General features: G+C 39.9%; 1 protein-coding gene across 2 annotated transcripts; it reads left to right on the top strand.

The window, feature by feature from the left end:
• Window positions 1-6590: 6590 nt before the first annotated feature.
• On the top strand, window positions 6591-22213 carry ttc21b (tetratricopeptide repeat domain 21B). Of its 2 annotated transcripts, none has more exons than XM_034694716.1 (29): window positions 6591-6779; window positions 8707-8836; window positions 8937-9047; window positions 9168-9334; window positions 9487-9609; window positions 9726-9883; window positions 10487-10571; window positions 10705-10803; window positions 10892-11084; window positions 11159-11256; window positions 11373-11573; window positions 11688-11817; window positions 11899-12056; window positions 13269-13493; window positions 13617-13855; window positions 14284-14356; window positions 16678-16788; window positions 16871-17009; window positions 17273-17382; window positions 18747-18935; window positions 19142-19252; window positions 19339-19420; window positions 19521-19671; window positions 19750-19911; window positions 20402-20597; window positions 20926-21150; window positions 21287-21407; window positions 21504-21571; window positions 21657-22213. In XM_034694716.1, the coding sequence occupies exons 1-29, from the start codon at window positions 6756-6758 to the stop codon at window positions 21732-21734; spliced, it is 3957 nt and encodes a 1318-aa protein (XP_034550607.1). In that variant the 5' UTR covers window positions 6591-6755; the 3' UTR covers window positions 21735-22213. The 2 variants fall into 2 exon arrangements, with proteins under 2 accessions (XP_034550607.1, XP_034550608.1); XM_034694717.1 differs by having other exon boundaries at window positions 6604-6779; window positions 17276-17382.
• Window positions 22214-22255: the final 42 nt, after the last annotated feature.

The raw sequence follows: 22255 nt of genomic DNA, 5'->3' as shown, positions 1-22255 counted from the left end.
GTTGGCCGTTCATTCCTAGCTACTGCAATCACATCCTTGAGCAAGACAAGAATCCCAAACTGCTCCTGGTGACATAGCACTGTGTGAATGTGTATGAATCATAGACTGTATATAAAATGGACAGTGTTGCTCCGCCTTTTCCCGTTGTATGGTTTTGAAGCCAAAAAACCCTGTTCCAATGCGCAGCCATTGTGCAGCCACAGTCTTGCGCAGTAGAGAATTTCTGTGTTTGCCACAGAAATTTCTGTGTTGACACGGTAACAAGCTCCGCCCTACAGCGTAGCGTCATGAGATCCTATGGAGTTTCCCTCTACGGCAGCTGTCAATCAAAGCAAACCCGGAAGTAAAACCCCGTTTTTTAAACTCTAATAACTAACGAAAAAGAAACTTTTCAGAAAAAAGAGGCCTTGGACACAAAACAGTCAAATAATAACTACATATCATCACAGCATATGGATGTGAGATTTGTACGACGTGTATTTATTTTTTTAAGTTTGACTGCAGCCCTATTCAAATGAATGGGGGAGACAGAATTGTTGACCTATACTGCAGCCAGCCACCAGGGGGAAGAGTTTTTGTGGAAGCTTCACTTCCAGCCAAGCGAGCTGCACCCCTGGTATGAATGGAATTAGTCAATACTCATGGTCCCCTACTATAGCATCTTCTGCCATCAGTGTATAAATGCGGTGTGAATGGGTGAATGTGATGAGTAATGTAAAAGCACTTTGAGTGGTCAGGAAGACTAGAACAGCGCTTTACAAGTACAAGTCCATTTACCATTACCATTAACATAATGACATCCTAATCAGATTCCCAAACCAGCTCAAATGGCTCCTTTAGATATGAAGGACTAGCATCCATAATCCAAACTCCTTCTCAGTTGTCTGAGCCCCTTGCCCTGTCTGTAAGAAGGGCGCTACTTTCAGCTGCTTGCATCTGCAATTTCATGGTTTGGGCCACTACCCAATGTTCATGACCATTGGTGAGGGTTGGTACATCGATGGACCCGCACTCGTGAACAAGACCCAGGATACTTAGAACTCCACTCGAGGCAATAACTCACTCCCCCTGAGGAAGGCAATTCACAGTCAAAGGCAGAACTATGGCCTCAGATTTGGAATAGCTGACCCTCATCCTGACCATTTTGCACTCAGCTGCACACTGCCCTAAGCCAGTGTCTTGAGATCCTGTCTGTGAAAATCCAAAACAGAACCAGTGACAAGGAACAACCCTGGCAGAAGCAAACAAACCTGAACCATTCGGGGTGGTTGGAGCCCACCCTCCTTTTCAAAATTGGGAACCACCTACCCATTCTGTCATTCCATGACATTGAAGAAACACATCAAAACCATCCAGACACTGCGGTGGTCATGGAATGTGAATACATATATGTCTTAATATATGAATATATCCTCAAATATATCTTCAATGCATGCAAAAACATCATCAGTGAGTATCCCAGTATCTTTGGGTCATAGGGTGTTTTGGCTCTTTTCAAACATCAGGTACCCTCATCTAGGTGACCCAGCTCTAGTTTATCGAGCCATGGCTTGTGTTTATGTTGCACTTGCTAATCCCATTGACCCCTCAGATTCTGGAGCCACTTTGAGGCCTTTTTAGCTGCTTTGGTGGTGTTCTCTATGGCTCCACCCTTCACCAGTCCTTTGAATCCCAGCATACTTAGGACTTTGTTGAGTGAGTCCCACAAAAACCCTCTACAGCCTACCTTGATTAGCAAAAGATTATTTTAGCACTTTTTATGCCCTCATTAAGAGGATAGTACAGTGGAAAAAGGAATAAGTTTGGGATAGAGTGGGGAATGACATGGGTTAATGGGCCACAGGTTGAAATCAAACCCAACTTCAAGGACTACGATCTCCATACATAGGGCGCCTGATTCGACCACCAGTGCCCCAAATGTTTAGCTTTCCAATCATAAACATCAGCCCTTGCAATGTGATGGGGTAAATCTTAACTGTTTCTCCATGTTCATTAACAGCTCCATGTTCATTAACAGCTCCATGTTCATTAACAGCTGCATGTGCAGACGGGTAGCCAGGATCCCTGCTGCAGTCATAGGACCTGTCTATGACTGCTTTCCTGCCTTGACAAAGCAAATTGCAGCAATGGTCGTGCATGCTCTGTTGTGGCTGCTAGTTGTCTTGCTCCCCTTATTGGCCCTGGATCAGTGCTTTTGAGCCACAGCTCATGATCAATCCTCTTGGAATCCTCCTCCTTTAATTAATCTTCACCGTTGTGCACCAGATAACTCTCTTGAGTAGCAGTGGGCAGTTCTCGGTTCTCGTAAGTCTTGAGAGACTACGACCGGTCCAGTTGCTTAGCTAGATCTTGTCTTCTTCACAACAATCAAAATTAGCAGTTGGTTAAACAAAACATCAATGTTCTTATTCTTGTAGGCCTGACATGCAGGTCATTTGTTGTTTCAGAACTGTTGCACAACCACCCGCCACTAGCTGGAGGTGTAGCTCCGGTTGATGATGACTACTATCCACTTGTAAACAAGCACAGATGAATGATGGCATCTTGTAGTGCAGCAAAGTTAGGCTGTATTTTGATCTTGAAAGTAGAGATTAAGTTGTATGTAGGCTGTGTCTGGTTAACTTGACTGGAGTGATACATAAACACAGGCATGTGGGTGCTAACTTGCAGGGAGGACCAAAGGCTGGTGCTGCCAGCTATGCTAAGGTAGCCACTCTTTGTAAATCTGTTGACATTGTTTACTCGTGGACTCTGTGATCCCTTATATAGTCATGTGACATAAATTGTGCTCCTTTTTTAATTTTGTTAAGAGTTTTCTCTTACGTTTTGACGAGTCGGCTTGTCAGAATTTATATTTCTGTTTACACAACTATCAAATTGGCCGCTTTGGAACATCCCTAGTTGATGCACATGAATCCAAACTGGGTCAGAATTCCCTCCCTCCCCTCATAAAAATAATAATAATACATTGTATTTATATAGCACCTTTTAAAAACATGTTTACAAAGTGCTTTACAGAGTGCAAGACATAGCGAGTGAAAACACAATAGCACATGACAAAGGTAAGGAGAGCTAAAATTAGTTAATTAAAAAACAATAATAAAAAAACATGCAGAAATTAAAAAGTCAGTGATGAGTTAAGAAATAAAAGCACATTTTAAAAAGTGTGTTTTTAAAAGATTTAAGCCGATTAAATTCTCATTTATCAAGCTAAAACTTTAATTACTCAAGGTCCACATATTTATAGCATTTTATTTTTCAATCTGAATATTAGGGTGTTAATTATCTGCTTTTACAACTCGACTTGATCATTGTCTGGTAAACTAATGTCATTGACATCCATCAGTCCAGGATTGATGATCATATTCCGGTGAAAGTGATGAGTAATCATAAGACTGTCACATTAGCTTTCAGTTGATTGCAGGGATTTAATTGAGGAAAAAATGGATCCAAAGTGCTAACCACATTAAGTGTAATTTAGCATCAGCTTTAACAGTTATAAGCTGGATGACTGGTATATCACTTACAGCTTCTAGACCGCAGGCAGCATTAGTGTCATTACAGAACCTGTAAAACATTGAAGTTATCAGTGTCCATTTGGTGTGCACTCAAACTGTAACTGCTTCAACTTCTATTGATCTCTAAAATCTCTTGGGATACTGAAAGCACTTATGAATGATGGGCTTTAAGCAAATCCTCAACCTCATTGACAAGAACATACACTACATTTCAAAAAAGTCCTCAAAATATTTGACTAACAGGAGCCTCAAAGGGTAAACTTGCACAGGTTCCTCTTCTCATTTCATTCGGCAGAAGGTTTTTGCCATCCTTTGCTCAAGAGGCTAAAATCTAGTTTCTGAGTGCGCTTTGTGGCTCCTGCCGGAAACTGTCCACATCTTAAGTGGTTGGAACATTTTATTAATTATTAATAACAGCAGAAATATTCGTTAGAATACAACATCCCTTTTACCTATTGTGGCTTCTGAATCTTGAGGGCAGTAAACAAGAGGCCGATGGCAGAGTGCTGATTATCCCTTCCTTTTTACCTCACTATGATGATGTGATTATCACTTTGTGCCACACCCACTCACAGTGCTTCATTGCTCATGTGCTTTTTTTCTGTAAGGAGAACACTTGAACTGTCTCTCAATAAATGTTTGTCTGTTTGCATTCGGAACACTTGTATTATGGCAGAAAAAAAATGGCAATTTGCAAAATGTTGTGAACTGATTCTTATTCTGTGAAGTCTCAGGCGATATCATAATTTTAAGCCTCTTTGTCCATCCAGCTCCACTGACTGCAACAGGTGAGACACAGTTTGCCTTTTTTAATGACCAGTTAATCAAGAGTGATTCTGCAGATTCTCCTTCCTGGTTGCCTAGCAACATGACATCAAGCTCCATTGTTAAACTGCATTAGGGTGGAAGGTCGGAAGTTGGTCTGGCGTCCCCACCCCAGGAGTCTCACAAACTGGGGAGTATTACGTGGACATGTTAAATGTGAAAGGATGTCTATTTGGCTCAGGATCTGGCCACTGGCATGCATGAAGAGGCAGGCTGGAAAACAATTTAGAGCGAAATCTGAGAACGCTACCCATAACAGCTCTGTAATTTTATTTGCTGCAGATAGATGGGAGGAAAATCCCATTAGATTAGGTAGTGGTGAGTACCACTCCTACCTTCCCAATGTGCTGATAGACAGGCGCACAGACTGACACACACATTCTCCTTTTATCTCAACCACTAAATCTCACACACACTATTCTAAGTAACCACTCCCTTAACAACTCAAGATGACACACAAAAACAAATACCACAGTTTACAGACAACAACTTGTCAAGAGGAAACATTCTTCCACTTTTCCTATTTTATTGGATATAACAATAGTAGTTAACATTTAATACAAAAGAAAACAAACCTTGACCAACAGTTGATTATTTTGTACTTTTAACTGTATTTAAAGGGCTGTGCATCCAATCAAATTTTAAGCCATTTTCATTGCAACACATATGGAAAAAGAAATGACAAATGAGCTGCTTGTGTTATTGGGCATGGCTCTTTGATCAATAATGGCCTGTACAAACCACAATGGATATAGCCATTAGAATGCTATAGTAGCACATCCCAGGGGAAGCATATTCCACAGTCTTTCCTCTAATAGGTTTTCAAATGCATTCTTTGTAAGTGCAACAACACATGCAGTATTTATTGCTCTTTGCTAAGTACAACACCTTTATTATCAACAGTGTATGAATATTATTGAAAATACAACTTATTCAATTTGTTGTATTGTTTCAGAGAATTATCAATACAAGATGGATAATATTATTTATTGTATTTGTTCTGCTAATATACGCCCCTGAAAATATGGGTTCACAGCTGTTAGCTAAATTGTGTGACACAGGCATTTACCATAGCTGCACATGCTCAGAGCTCAATACCAACCTGATTTACTCTTCCATTGATGTGTGCTGCAGAGAGTAATGATTATGTGCCAGAGTTAGTGCTAAACAGTATTTGACAAGGCGTGGAAAGGTCTCTCTTGGAACAGTTGAACCCATGGTGGACACTGGCTCATCCTGACATGAGCTCAACTCTGTAGACATCAGGAGTTCATACCTAACAGTCGATGCATGGTGTTACATAACACTGGGCTCCCAATTACCACTGGCTGCGTGGAAATGTTTCCACTGGGCTTGGAAGACTGCATAAAGTTGTGTCAATCGGTGAGGACTTGTGCAAACTTACTTGTTTGGATGAGTGAAACAATATTTCACGATTACAAACATTAAATACAATACTTGCATGGTTATGGAAAGTCTGTTCTAAATCTTTACTGTACATTTTGTAGATCTGGCAAACAGAATTAAGCCCTACAAAGAGACTGCTGACCACATCAACATAACCTCTGTTAGAGCAGTCCGAGCCACTTGGCTCCCTCAATCATTTCCATATATTCAAAGCAGGTTTAACTTTATCACACAATGTAACAAGTTGTCTCAATGGCAGTAGAGATCCACTCTCATAAAAGTAGGAAAACTCGTTCTGATTTTTTTTTTTCAACAATTCACACATACACATACACACACAACTTCCCCATTCAACTTCTTAACCTTATGCCCTGAGCCAAATAAAGGCTAATTTATTTATTTTCTCCATTTATTTCGTGTTATAGCGAACTTCTTTTTAAAATATTATCGGTATCTTATTATTCTCATTACTAGTAGCAGTAGTAATTGTTGTAGTAGTTTTAGTTGTGGGACTGTAGGGTCACATTTCATAAAAGGATGATTGCGCCCCCTCGAGACACAAAGGCGGAACTAGCTTGACTCCAAAGTAAAGATGGCGTGGGGGAAAAAAGGGCATCCCTTTTTCCTGCGTATAGTCTGTCAGGCTCCATGGCAAGTTAAGAGACCTACAATGTTTACAAATATTCGCCCGGGACATTTTTCATACAGCACACACGTAGTAAACTATCTCTTGGTTATAAATCTACTGACCACTCTTAATAAAGAGGATTGTATGCACAGCTGGAGAATAAGTGATGCCTGATAGGAAAACATGGGGGGAAATTTATCCCCAAGACGTGGCTGTTGCTAAGTAACCAGCAACGCTCCAAGAATTCCAAGATGGCGACAACACAACGCAACGGACAGTAAATGAATGTTTTTATGTTTTAATACATTGCAGACCCGCTAAATAAGCAGTGATTTAACACAACAGTGACTGATCAAGCATAGAGCCTCACAGCCAAGATGGAGGATGAAGAAACAGCGTTGGTAAGACTATACGATACGGTTAGATGGTGCTGCAACACAGGCTCTAGATAAACTGGGTTATCAACTAATTTGACTACATTGACAAGCATATCTTCATTGCAATTCAACCTTTCAGCATAATAATACAGAGAGATATTCCAAATAGCCTCAACCGAGACAGGACTTCTCTGAAGGATTCACAGGCATTATAACGCTAGCTGTTAGCTACAACTTCGGCTAACGACGTCAATTGACGTTTACCAAGTAAACTCATATAGGCTATACTTATGGAAACGAAATTGGCTACAGCATGCCACCAACAGTGGTGGACAAAGTACACAACTTCATTACTTTAGTCAAAGTATAGATCCTCCAGGTCAAATATTACTCCAATACAAGTGAAAGTTACTCTGTCAAATTAATACTTGAGTGAAAGTACTGAATTACTTGCTTTTATACTCAAGTAAAGAACAGATACTCAAAAAATGTACTTAAGTACTGTACTCAAGTAAAATTTACTTTGTTACTGTCCACCACTGATCACTAACATAATGCTATTATTGAAGCTCTAGTTTGCCTACCATTTTTATTTATCACCAGTGGTGGACAGTAACAGAGTAAATTTACTTGAGTCCTGTACTTAAGTACATTTTTTTGAGTATCTGTACTTTACTTGAGTATTATTTTTTGGGGGAACTTATTACTTTTACTCCACTACATTCAGAAGACAATTATTGTACTTTTTACTCCTCTACATTTCTATCAGTGCTCTAGTTACTTACTATTTTTTGCTTTGAAGTCAGCTCATGGATTTCCTTCTCTTTTCTGAAATCTGATCCCTAAGACAGTAAAATGTGTTTGTGTAGTTGTTTGTTTCAGTGGTTTAGTCCTACCTGTATATCGTGCGTCTCCACGGTTGAATGTGGAGCAAACACAGAGCAGATTTCACTCAGATCAGACAGTTCATTTAGAGGTGGTAATGATGGTTATAATTCTCCACCTGAGCATCCACGGCCGTATCTTCAGTACGTGTTAGAGGTTTTTGAAGTGAAGAATAATACGTATCATGTGAAATGTTCTCCCTGTTTCCCACTCTGCAAAAACATACAAAAATTCACAGTCCACCATGAGAAAGCGTGCTGAGCTACGTAACATGTGTTTCATTCCAGATGAACGTTTCAAACTAAGTTGTCTGTGCTTGGAGTAACTTAGTTTCTGTTTTTATTCCATGGTATAGTTTATAGAGATTTCAAGTAATGGTTTCTAGATAAACATGATGAAGAATAGAAGAAGAAGAATAGAAGAATAGCCTTTATTTGTCATTGTCAGGTGTACAATGAAATTAGAAGCGCTGCTCCTGAAGGCGCATGTTATAAATACAAATAAAATAAAAACAGGTAGAAAATATGTATAAAAGACAATAACAAATATAGAATAATATAAAACAAATGTCAAATATATACAGTCAGGTCAGGAGAAGAGGTATTGGGTTGAAGATATTGCACATTATATGACATTTTTCACAGTTCCTGGTATTGCATTGACATGAATATTATTGCATGATGTAACAGAGTGTACTCCTATGTATTCTTCACTGCACTCATGCTTTGTGAAAATTCTTTTGAGATTTTTGAAGAAGTACTTTGAATACTTAATTATTTTTAAAATCAGGTACTTCAGTACTTTAACTCAAGTAATAATCTGATTGAACAACTTTCACTTGTATTGGAGTAATATTTGACCTGGAGTATCTATACTTTGACTTATGTAATGAAGCTGTGTACTTTGTCCACCACTGCATAGGCTATACTTATGGAAACAAAATTGGCTACAGCATGCCACTAATAATGTAATGCTATTATTTAAGCTGTAGTTTCCCTACCATTTTTATTTATCACAAACTTTTACCTCCTACAAACCCAGAATCTTTTCTGTTTTTTTCCCACAGGCGCTGATCAGGTACTACTGCTATGAAAAGTATTTAAATCACGCTGTAAACGCTGCAGCAGCTGCCCAGAGGAAATTCAGCAATGATCCTGTTTATAGTTTTTACCATGCTTACGGAAACCTCATGCAAGGTAAGGTAAAGAAAACAATCGAAAATAAAGATAGTGGCTAATAACATCTGTCATACATGCTCTTACTTCTCCTTGTGCAATAACGATTGAATGACTGCAGATGACATACAGGAAGCCTCACGAGAGTTGGATGCAATAAGAGACAGTAGAGATGTGTCTCTCTGCACGTTAATGGCCCTTGTTTACGCCGAGAAGAAAAAGGCAAACCCAGGTAAGCCTGTGCATACTTACTTTTTCATATTTTGTATAATTTAATTGTGTGTACAATCTACCAAATGACCAGATGCATACATATTACATATCATTTTAATACGAGGCTTTGGATTCACAGACCGAGACATCATTCAGGAACTTGACGCTAAGATTAAAGAAGATCGTAAAAGCGCTTCGCCCAAGAGTCTGTACCATGCTGGAATGTTTCTCTGGCTCTTGGGGCGCAATGACAAAGCAAGGGAGTACACAGAGAGAATGATCAAACTCTCCAAGGGCTCTCGAGAGGTAAGATTTGCCTCTCTGTCACTTATTTGAGAAAAGCATCAAAATTATTTTATTTGTGTGTGATATCTTGAAGTGTTAATTGAAACAAGTGGCATTCTGGCTCCTCATCTTTATGCACTTGTGTCATTCATGGAGTGTCACTTGTTGTTCAGGGGACAATCCTGAAGGCCTGGATAGATGTGACATCTGGAAAAGAGGCCCATGCCAGAAAGGCTGGAAAATACTTTGATGAGGCACTTAAAGAAAAAGCAGATGTTTTTGCCCTCATGGGAAAGGTAAGATATGAATTACAAATATGTATCCTTCAGTCTTCCTCATCCACAGCTTTAAGTGTCATGATGTTGTATGTGATTTCTGTTTTACTTTTGTAACTTTGGTGGATCTGTCTTAGGCACAATATTATGAATATCGTCAGAACTACTCTGGAGCATTGGAGATGGTTAACCAGGTCATTGTTGGTTTCCCTGGGTTCTTGCCTGCCCTCAACAAAAAGATGAAGCTGTTGCTCAGCCTCCAGGACTGGGAGCAAACTATAGACGCAGCACACAGGTAACTCATCACATGGTTAGGCCACTTCTCCCTAATAACACACTGGTCAGATCTCAAGTGAGATCACAAAGCCCAAAATATATTTTAAACCACCACCAGGGATGTAAGAAAAATACACAGTCAGCCTTTTCAAACTGCTCAGCATTCAAGTGCAGATGAAACACAAGCAGGCTGTCTCAAAACCAGTGCATACTGATTAAGTCATTGTTTGTGCTCCCCCTGCTGGCTTTTGGCCAGTGTCGGACACACAGCATAAAAAGGCCTTTGAGCAAAAGTGCAGAAGTCTAACACAATCTTCAGGATTTGCTGCTTCAGTGTTGCTGAACAGAGGGAAGAGTGATCGCTCAAGTTGCATCAAGTTTAAAGCTGCTTTGGTGCCCTCACCAGGATATTGAAAAGTGGAAAGGGTGCAGGCAGCTCAGAGTATACTTAAGATCCTTTGGCAGCTTCACACTCCCTGTAGGTTTAATGTTATTTGTCTAGGAATTCGACACAGCATGCAGTATCAGATATTCTATTACTGTCAATCTAAGAAATCCAAGCTTATTAAGTGAAGGAGATGGACTTCATTCAGTGCCCTCAGTAACTTGTGTCATATTTCAGACTTTTACAGAAGGATAAAAATAACCTTGAAGCTCTACAGATGCTGGCTCTACATTCTTTATGTCGCGAGGGCAATATTGAAGAGGTAAAACTCCCATTTCAGACTTTCAGATGCAAATCCAAGTGAACAAATACATTGCGCATATTGTTATTTATGATTGAATGTGGCAAAGTGCTGATCCATTTACAGAAAGTGTTTTTTATGTCCCCCTTGGCAGGCAGTAAAGCAGCTTTCAAACCTCATCAGTGGCTTGGAGTTTGTTGAACCACACAACCCTGAGCTTTTTTACAGGATGTCTCTCGCCTTCACCCGTGTTGTAAGAACATTTACATTATCTTTTCTTGATTCTTAATGTCTTCTCTATACCTGAGTTGCAGCAGTTTCTTGTTTTTGTTTTGTCATAGTGTGGACGGAATGAGAAAGTGATTGAGCAGACTTTTCGGATGGTGGAGAGAGCCTTCTCTGTGGCATCAGGAGACTCAGATTTAGCAACAGAGCTGGGCTACCAGTCTGTGCTGCACAGCAGAATCAAGGATGCTATGAAGTGGTATAAGAAGGCCATGACTCTGGATGAAACAAGTGTTTGTGCGATGACTGGTAAGCTGCTAAAATTTTTAATCTGTTTTCCACATATTTTTTCTTCTTCTAAAGAATCTGTATTTGTGACTCAGGTATAATTCGTTGCCAGCTGTTAGAAGGCCATCTGGACGACGCAGAAGAACGCTTGGAATGTCTGACAGAGATTCAACAGTCTATTGGAAAATCAGGGGTAACACAAGCTTTCTTCCCTGCTTCATATTTTCTATCTTACTTTTTCCTTTATAAAATGTTTAATCGATGTGTCTCTAATGAGTTAGTCTTTTCCGTTTACTTCCATCTTCTTAGGAGCTTCTGTACTTACGTGCTGTTCTGGCAGTAAAAAAGCGCCGGCCCCAAGAAGAAGTGACAAACCTTTTGAATGATGCTGTGGACACACACTTCTCCACGCTGCAGGGTTTGCCTTTGGGGGTCGAGTACTTTGAGAAGCTGAATCCTGATTTCCTGTTGGAGATTGTAAAAGAGTATCTTGCACTATGTCCTGCTAAGGTACGACTCAGAGGACCATCTTAAGTCCTTAAAAATTATCTTTTAAGGGCCTTAAAAAGCCAATTCTGTATTTACTTTCCATAACTATGCCAATTTTTACTACTCTGGTTTCAGCCTCCAGCACAGGGTCTCCCCCCTGCCCCTCAGCTCCAGCACTGTGCCACTTTGTTGGACACTGTGGTCAAGATTGTGCCAGGTCTCCCCCAGGGAGTCTTTCTTCTGGCCAAAGTCCGATATCAGTCTGGTAAGCACTGCACTTTGAAAATGTCTTGGTATCTTCTCTGCAGCTGCTTTCTTAACCTCTCTTGCTTCTGTGTTTATTCAGGTGAAATTGACGCTGCTCAGAGCAGCCTACAACACTGTCTGGACCAGTGTCCTGCTCACGCAGACGCTCATCTACTGATGGCACAGATTCATCTGCTGCAGGGGAACTTCACATTGTGCTCCCAGTCTCTGGAGCTCTGCCTCAGCCACAGCTTTGAGGTAAGAGTTTATAAGTGATAATGTGTTACTTGATCGGTGGTAAAGGTACAGAGCAATGCATATCTGCAGTCTCTGTCAGTTACGATTAGCAGCTTGTTAGCTCATCCTGCTCTGTGTTATAGCAAAACAGTAGCAGGAAACACAGAGAAATAGACACATGGGCACAAGTATAAGGCGTTTTTCCACCGCAGGAACTTTACACCGGAACTAGGGATTTTACCCCTGAACTACGCGCCTTTTCAGCCGGAGGAACCGGGGTCTAAATTTAGTTCAGGGGTAGAAATCTCCCCCCCTGAAAAGCCCCTGCTTCGGGGCTAGTACTTTTCAAAGGTCTTGCGACTCTCTGTTGAACTTAACGGTGTTTGTGGAGTTTACACAGTTGTTGAAACACAGGGAGTTCCTGGGAATGCCTACTAATATAGTTTTTTATTAAAAAAATGTATTATCTTTATTATTAAGATTCTACCCAGGACATCAGCCCGCGGTCGAAACGCAGACAACAGGTGCATTTCGACCAAGAGTTCCGGGGTCTTTTATCCCCCAGAACTACTTTTCCTGGAACTAAAAGGTTCCTGTGCCCCCATTGTTGTCTGCGTTTCGACCGCAAGCTGAAGTCTTGCGTAGATGTGCAAATCAGGCCAGGGATGTATGGAGAAAAAAAATTATATTAAATAATATTTTGAAATCTTGATAAAAAACTAAACTAGAATGCATTCCCAGGAACTCCCTCTGTGTTTCAACAACTGTGTAAACTCCACAAACACCATTACGTTCAACCGAAAGTCCCAGGACCTTCAAAAAGTACTACCCCCCAAGCAGGGGCTTTTCAGGGGGGAGATTATCTACCCCTGAACTAAATTTAGACCCGTAGTTCAGGGGTAAAGTTCCCAGTTCCAGGGTAAAGTTCCTGCGCTGGAAAAACGCCTTTGCACAATCTACCCAGGACTTCAGCTTGCGGTCGAAACGCAGACAACAATGGGGGCACAGGAACCTTTTAGTCCCAGGGAAAGTAGTTCTTGGGGCTAAAAGACCACGGAACTCTTAGTAGAAATGCACCTATAGATAACTTGGTAGCAAACACAAATGCATGAATACATAAATGACAACAAGACACTTAGAGTGCTTGTAAAATTATCTCAAATAAACAACATATTCTAGCTTTAACAGCAGGGCTTGCCTGTATAAAAGGGGATGACTTATTGTCCATTCCAGATTCGGGATCATCCGTTGTACCACCTGATCAAGGCTCAGGCTCAGAAGAAAATGGGTGAGCTGAAGGAGGCTATTCAGACACTGCAGATGGCCATGAGTCTTCCAGGAGTCCGCAGAGCTGGATCATCATACAAGTCCAAGACCAAGAAGATTGAGCTGAGTCCCGCCGACTGTGTCTCTGTTTTCCTGGAGTTAGCCGAGGCACTTTGGCTTAATGGAGAACAGGTAGATGAAGATGTATTTTCTTTAAGATTTTGTAAGGGAGTGTTAAGTACTTTTATAGGTTTCCATCCTTTCCTTGAGGGTAAAATATATTGTCTAAACTTATAAATGGGTTTATTGTTTCAGCATGAAGCAGCAAAAGTGATGCAGGATGCCATCAATGAGTTCTCAGGGACTCCTGAGGAGCTACGTGTCACTATTGCCAACGCAGACCTGGCCCTGCTGCGCGGTGACACGGAGCTGGCACTGAGCATGCTCAGAAACATTACCCCTGAGCAGCCCTACTACATCCAAGCCAAGGAGAAAATGGGAGACATATATCTGAACCACAGGAAAGAGAAACGTCTGTATGCAAGCTGTTACAGGTGAGCAGTAAATATGGATCCAAATGAAGAAAAAGGTGATCTGAGGGTAAGATAACAGCCAATAAAAGACTGCTCCATCTGAATCCTAATCCTAGTTTGGTAAATGTTTGATTGAACAGAAATGGCTGGAACTTAATTAAAATACATGACTCTAGGATATTTAGTAATTTCATCCAGCCAGGTCTGCAGTAGGATTTAAAAGACCACAAACCAAAAGTAAATCCAATAAGAATCTAACTGAAGCCATTTATGCTGTAAGACGGAAATGTGCACCATTGCCTCTAGACTACACTAGTCTTTTTTCTGATGCAACTTATATCAACAGCTGAGACGCAGTAAAGCATGACTGAACCTCAGACCGGCAGAGATGGACTATATGTGTATAATGAAGTTCTCCATATGTGATGTGATATCTCGGTTCTCTCCAGAGAAATGGTGGAGAAGCTGCCAAGCCCCCATACATACCTGTTACTAGGAGATGCCTACATTAACATTCAAGAAGTAAGTGATTCATTTGATGGATTCAGTGCATTAGATACACGTATTATTGTGTGTAACATAATCCCAGTGTTATTCAGAGAAAGACTTTTAAAAATGTTTTCAGTATGGTTAAACTCAAGGGTGTAATGGACATTGTCATTTGTAGAGGTATGTGAAGCTTATGATATGTACTATTGGTAATCACAATAAGCATCATTATATTTCCACATTGTATTTCATCCATTTTAAAGGAACTTTGCTGTTTTCTTTTAAACTTCTCTCTTCCGCTCTGCTAAGCTTGAGCTTTAATGAAGTCCATCACCAAGGTCTTACTTTGATTAGTGTTTTAAAGGAACACAGGATTTCCCCTTCTAGCCTTTGAATTGCAGTATGATGACAAAAACAATACTTTCAAAGATATTTCACGGTCAAATATTAAAAAAGGAGCCTGTTTATGTCAGGCCAGACAACAACTACTTTTCTGGAGGAGGGTCTTAAAAACTGAAGAGTTACATCATGTAACAAATCAACTGTTAGCTAACCGTTGCTGGACACAGGATTTACCCACCACTTATAATGAGACAGTGTAAGTATCTCTAAATGAGTGCTATGGAAGATGTCAGCACCCTCACATGCGTAAGCAATTCACCTCCTCTCTCGGCAGAGAAAAAAATGTATTTATCTCAGTAATTTCACCTTGGGTCAGATTCCTATGCTTCCTGGGAACTTGAGGATGAGCTTTCATATTGATATCTGAGATAGGAGAGGAACAGATGAAACATTTGGGTAAAATGCATGAAGAGAGAAGAGGGATGGCAACCTGTTGTAAATTCTGCTACAGCATGCTGCTGCTAGCACAGCTATGTTTAGTGCTAAAAAAGCATCCTATAATCAAGAATGATGCACTGCAAGTGATCATAAGCAACATACCGCCTTTGAACAGAAGTTTAACATAATGTGTTAACATGTTATTATTTAGATCAGTTGGATCTACTGTATACACAGAGAAATATGCAAAAAAGAGAAGAAGAAATAGAAGAAATAAATCAGCTGTTTTCTCCTTTTTTTCAGTAATTGAGGCAAATATGTAGTTTTTGTTGCCTCTAACTATGCGTGAACAAGATAAAGTGAAGGTCCTAGATCAGGGGTTCCCAAACTTTTCAGCCTGTGATCCTCAAAATATAGGTGCCAAAGACTTGTGACCCCCACTGTCCCTCAAAATGATTTAATGTGGCTTCATTTAGCTGGTCTGTAGAAAGTTAGTCTACCTATATGAGCATGTGTCTCTGTTTCCTGTGCCTTTAGGAATTAACCTACTGCTACTGATGCTTTTGATAATTCACTGTTCACTAACCCTAAACTTACGAGTCATCTTGCAAAAAGTAAAGGCAGAAAACACATTACATTTTCTGCTCTCAATGTTTTATTTCAAGTTTAGCTACTACTTCTGTCAATATTTTTTACTTTAATGGGTAAAATTGATATGATATGGTGGCTGTATGTTATTTTGTTTTATTTATTTATGGATTTTATTTTATTCATTTTTTTCTCTTCTTCCTTCTCTTCTCTTTCTAATGCAAATGTCTTTATATAATCCACTCTTAATGTTTTACTTTAAATGTGTAATGTGGTTTGAAGGGAAGATGTATGATTTGATTTAATTCTCTTCTGTTTGTGGAAAAACAAAAAACAATAAATCTCTGTTTAAAAAAAAAAGAAAACAAGGTAAATAAACAAAAATGAATAAGAATAATAAGAATAATACAGAAATAATAATAATTAACAGTTCAAACAAAAAGGAAGATACACATAAGAAATCAATGTAAATAAACAAAAAATAATATTAATAATACTTTTTTTTTTAGATAAATACATTAAAAAAAAAACGTACTGGAAGTCATCTCAAGACCCCCCAGGGGTCCCCGACCCACACTTTGGGAACCCCTGCACTAGATGACAGCATTCACCATAAGTCACCTGGTAGAATAATTTACTGACATAAAGGAAACACCAACAACATAACCTTCACTCATAAATCCAAAAAGCCTCATCAGATATGTGTGGAGTAATGGGTGACAATGTCATGGAACAAAGTGTGCCTCACTTAGTTAGTTTTATGTGAATGAGGTAGCCTGCAGGATGTTATGGGAGGTGAGCAGAGCCTCTTGAGCTCAGGCATGTTTGCACATACTCTGGTTGTGATGACAGGGAAAAGGCTGACTCAACCATTACATATTATATTCTTTTTTTATAAACGACAATGACAATTAGGCCTTCTGAATATTTCTTAAAATTTCAAACAAACATTAAGACCACTAACCATGTAATGTGTTTATCCTCAGCCTGAGAAAGCCATTGAGGTTTATGAGCACGCTCTGAAGAAAAACCCCAAAGATGGAGCTTTAGCCAGCAAGATCGGGAAAGCCCTCGTCAAGACTCACAACTACGCCAAGGTTTGTGTTGTACTATCATTGTAAGCTAAACAGAACCCACACACAGGAGACCTCATGTTGACACAAGGATGCTGTCACACAGGCAATGAATTATTACGAAGCTGCCCTGAAGACTGAGCAGCAGAATTTCCTGCGTTATGACCTGGCTGAGCTGCTGATGAAGATGAAGCAGTACGAGCGCTGTGAGAGAGTCCTGCAGGAAGCTTTGGCTCATGAACCAGGTACAGCGTCACAGTATTAAATACACTGAACTCCTGACGTCAAACAACACATCTAAAACAAATAAGATACAGTCATCATGATTGTGCCTAGACAGGAAACTGATAATGTAAACAACTTGATTCAAAGATGGGAAGAACCTTTCAAAAAATATTTTGTCGTTGCCGTGTGTATTTGAAGGAAAGGAACCCACATTTTATTTTCTCAGAACAGTATTTTCTGTTTTTATTTGTTTGTTGTGCTTTAACTGCATTTTTTTCCTCAGCAGTAAATGAACTTCTGGCGCTCTCTGATGATTGCCGTTATTTGGTCCTGTTGGCAAAGGTTCAAATTAAGGTCGAAAAAAACGAAGACGCTTTACATTCATTACAAAACGTAAGTTCTACTCTAAATAATGGAGGCTGGTGCATTTTTTGTTCTGGGAAGGGGAGAGGAGGCGTGCCATATATATGTGTCAAAATATGGACGTAGTACCCGTGACGTCACCCATCTGTTTCTGAAGCGCTGTTTTGAGGCCAATTGTCAGCGGCAGCCATATTGCTGCTGTCGAGCGATTGTGACGTAAAAAGGCGGGCATTGAGCCTCCTAGCCAACAGCTACAGTGTTCCTGCCTGTCAATCAAGTCAGCTGTGCCTCTCATTGGAAGACTCGTTATCTAAATATCTTCGAAATTGCCGCATTGGAAAAAAAAATCACCCCACCCCCTGTGCAGTGTGTGTCGATAGAGAAATGAGCTATGCAGACTACACTTGTCTTTTTTTTTTAATTGGTGTGTATGTGGTTTCCGGTACTTCCAGAGCTAGCCTCAAGCGGATCCTTGATGAACTGCAGTTTTTAGCACTTGGACTCATATTTTTAGACCAGAGGTTGCCGCTTGGCTGTTTGTCACAAATAGGTGACCTCAGTCAGGTCACCCATTGGTTTCTTAAGAGAAGTTATGAAACCCATTGATGTTGTAAATTTCTATCTATACTTATACAGAGGTGGAGCTCAAAAGACAGCTCCAACCCTCCAAGCTGATATTCAGCTCACCACACCCCTAATAGCTATGCAAAAATGTATGCATAACTCTTAGCCATGATACATTCAACACAGATGTCGTCCCCCCCCCCCCCCCCCCCCCCCCCTGTACAGTGTGAACAAAAAATAATTGAACTATTGAGACAAACATAGTTTTGTGTACCAGGCTGTAAAGATGTGTAATGTGAATTCCCTGGCTTAAGAGCCAGCCTCAAGTGGACACTTGAGGAACTGCAGTTTTTTGCAGTTATGCATTGGCTTCTTTTTTCAACACTGGAGGTCTCAGATTGAATTTAACATGACACAGCATGCCCTGCTCTTGATCTCTCAATTACTGGGACATAGAATGGGCACTAGAATCGTGTGGACCAAGCCAGGAACAAGTGACTTTTAACTTTAAACAGAAAAAACATTTGAAATCTAAGTTTTTATTACAGATCATACCCTTTACTCACTAACATAACATTTACCTTGCTCATTTCAGGTTTGAGATATACTTCAAATTGATTTAGAAAACTTCTTCTCAGTGAAGTTCTGTCACCACCACTGTCTCTGACACTTTGCTAGTTTTTCACATATTCTTCATCAAATATTTGACAGGATTTTTGCATCAAAGCTTACTTTTCTGTAGTTTTCTGTTTCTTGTTTCTACAGAGCTGGCAAGGATGAATTTTCTTGTTATTGTTTTCAACTGAGCTTGTTTTTTTTTTTGTGCATAGGCCCGGGATGTGCAGGCCAAGGTGCTGAAGCGGGTTCAGTTGGAGCAGCCCGACGCCATCCCCGTGCAAAAGCAGCTTGCTGCCGAGATCTGCGCTGAGATAGCTAAACACTACACGAGTCAGAGGGGCTATGAGAGAGCAGTCAAATTCTACAAAGAAGCTCTTGTGTATTGTGAGACTGATCGCAAGGTCAGTGCAGCGGAATCAAAAACGTCCTGTGTGCTCACTGCAGCTGTGGATAACAGGCACTGGCATCTTTTAGAGTCTTGTGCTTGGGTTTCGTCGAATTTTGCGATCTAAGCTGTTGATAGTTTAAAGATCAGATTTTTCCAGCAGGCATTATTCTGTGAAAGATGTTGTCACATGAATTCAAATAGATGTACTCTCTATTTTAGGTGATGCTGGAGTTGGCCCGCTTGTATCTCACTCTAGACGAGGCTGATGCATGCCAGGAGCAATGCAGCGTCATTTTGAAAAGCGACCAGTATAATGAAGACGCTACTTTGGTTTGTTCTTATCTTCCACAGTAATTGATTTCACTATGACCTTTTTATAATTATATGATGTAAATAGTGTGTGTGTTTGTTTGCAGATGATGGCTGATATTATGTTTAGAAAGCAGGACTATGACCAGGCAGTTTTCCACTTTCAACAACTTTTGGAGCGCAAACCAGGTGCATCAGAACTTTTTCTTTGTCTTTGGATTTTTTTTTGAATAATCCAAATATGAATATACAAATGGAACATTAAATAACTTGCACCTGTTGCTTTCAGACAATTACCCAACATTGTCACGTCTTATTGACTTATTAAGGAGGGCCGGGAAGTTGGAAGAAGTTCCTAGGTTTATCGATATGGCAGAAAAACATTCTTCCAGGACAAAGTTTGACCCAGGATTTAACTACTGCAAAGGACTTTATCTTTGGTACATTTTGAACTATTTACTCTGAGTACAGACACTCCTGTTTTAAAAGAAGTCGCTAAATATGTGCTTTCGTTTCAGGTTTACTGGCCAGCCCAATGAAGCTCTGCGACACTTCAACAAAGCACGAAAAGACAATGATTGGGGTCAAAATGCAGTGTATAACATGATTGAAATCTACCTGAACCCTGACAATGAAACCATAGGAGGAGAAGTGTTTGAGACTTTGGATGGGGAAATAGGGTGAGTAGCAAAGGGTGTATACGAAGAATTACATTTGACACTAAAAAAAGCTTACAGTATATTCTGTCAGTTTGAACTCTAGATATATAAACACAGATGAAGGGTTCCAAACTCCTCTTGGTGTTCAAAAATTAAGCCAAAGTACCCGATAGTTTTTGGGGCTAGAGTCTGTTCAGTACTAATCAGGTGGTGGTTCTATACTTCATTTTTAAAAATCAAATAACTAACTAAACACAAACTTCTCAGGGTAATATAGGGATGAACATGAATCAGCATGACACAAAATTTTTGTGAAAGTTTTATCTGATGTGTATTTTAATTTTATAGTTTGACCCACGTCCCATCTGTTAACATGGAGGAGGCAGGCTTTATAACCAGTGCTTCAGTCTGTTAGCAGAGGCCTCACTTTTAGGGAGTAGTGGTCATGCCGTCCATCATTTTTTCCAGTCTATGGTTTGAACACTAATGCTTTGTCTTTGTGTCTCTTTAGGAACTCCACTGAGAAGCAGGAGTCTGAGCAGCTCGCTGTGAGAACAGCCGAGAAGCTGCTGAAGGAGTTAAAGCCTCAGACAGCGGGCGGACTCGTACAACTCCACATCCTGGAGAACTACTGCTATCTGGCTACTAAGCAGAAGGCCAATGTAGAGAAAGCCCTTGGTGTGTTGACGGAGATCGCAAACAATGAGGTGAGTAGACTCCAGATGGTACACACGAGTTACATTACTCTGTCTTGTGTAAATACACATCCACCAGGAGCTGTGCATTATGTCAGGCTCACTCTCTGTCAGTCATTTCCTTTGGGTTATAAACTGAAATATCAAACTGTATCTGGCTGAACTATGACCGTTTCTATAATGCTTGTATTGTTGAATTCAGTTTTGTGAATGTCATTTTCAACATTGAGTTTTATGAATAAACTTTTAACATGTATTCGGTGTAAACAACTAAAGTAGTGTAGCTGGGGAGGTGTGTGAGATCCATCCTGTCCAACCAGGATTCTCTGGTTGATTTCAGAAAGACCACGTTCCAGCACTCTTGGCCATGGCGACAGCTTATATGATGCTGAAACAAACTCCCCGAGCCAGGAACCAGCTTAAACGCATAGCTAAAATGAACTGGAGCATTGTCGACGCTGACGAGTTCGAGAAGAGCTGGCTGCTCTTGGCAGACATCTACATCCATTCGGGGAAGTATGACATGGCCGGGGACCTCTTAAAAAGATGCCTCAACCATAACAAGGTCAGTCTGGAAATACTGTCACTGCTTGAATAATGTGTGGTTTATATAGAGCAGTCCATGTCAAACAAAAGATTTTCCTCCTCTATTGATACTTTGATGTACTAATAATGACTCTATAAAATGCTCTTTTTTGTAGTCATGCTGTAAAGCTTATGAATATCAAGGATACATAATGGAAAAAGAGCAGGCTTTCCGTGATGCAGCATTCAACTATGAAATGGCTTGGAAATATGGAAATCGGACGAACCCATCTATTGGTACTTCAAACAGAATCCCATGTCCACATCTATTTATAACTACAATGTGGGTTAAACAAATTAAATTGCTAACAGTTGTATCTTTTTTTTCCTCAGGATACAAGCTTGCTTTCAATTACTTAAAAGCAAAGCGGCATGTTGATGCCATTGATGTGTGTCATAAGGTGAGATACCTGTGGATGCTGACAGCTTGAGAAATCAGTTCTGTTTTTATCCTGTGAAATCATCTTTACTTCCCTCTGTTCTCAGGTTCTCTCTGCTCACCCAAATTATCCAAGAATGAGAAAGGACATACTGGACAAAGCTCGGGCTGCTCTGAGACCTTAGAGCTGAAACTTAGTGTGCAGAGAGAGGGACCCCTTTTTTTATTGTTTTCTCTTTTTTTTACTGTCTTGTTAAAAAAAAGAATGTGCTGCTTTTTTAAATAACTTCTGTGGGGAAACCCCTTAAACATATTCCTATGTTAATTTCTTTAAGTATATGAATAGTTGTGTGCTGGCAATCCTGATGGAAAACCTCAGTGCAGATTCATTCAAGCACGTGCTGTGCTGAAAGCGTTTTTAATCTTCCCTTACAAGTCCATTATATGTTGATGGGATCCAGTTTAAAATATTTTGGAGCAAAGAAAGAAGGAGATATTGGAGAAAGAGAGAAAGATTTTTACCTGAACGTAAGAAAACTTCTGTAATTTGACACAACATTAAATATGTATTTGAATTTACTTATTACAGTTAATTTTATGTGAATCTATGTTGTAATGTTTTTACAAGCTGATATTTAAAAAATAAACATATTTGTGTATATAATGTTTTATTCTGTCCCAATTTTCTGATTAAGCCACGTCCTGT

The sequence above is a fragment of the Notolabrus celidotus genome, chromosome 10, assembly GCF_009762535.1.
Source record: "Notolabrus celidotus isolate fNotCel1 chromosome 10, fNotCel1.pri, whole genome shotgun sequence".
NCBI lineage: Eukaryota > Metazoa > Chordata > Actinopteri > Labriformes > Labridae > Notolabrus > Notolabrus celidotus.
This window is presented reverse-complemented; position numbering and strand designations above follow the sequence as displayed.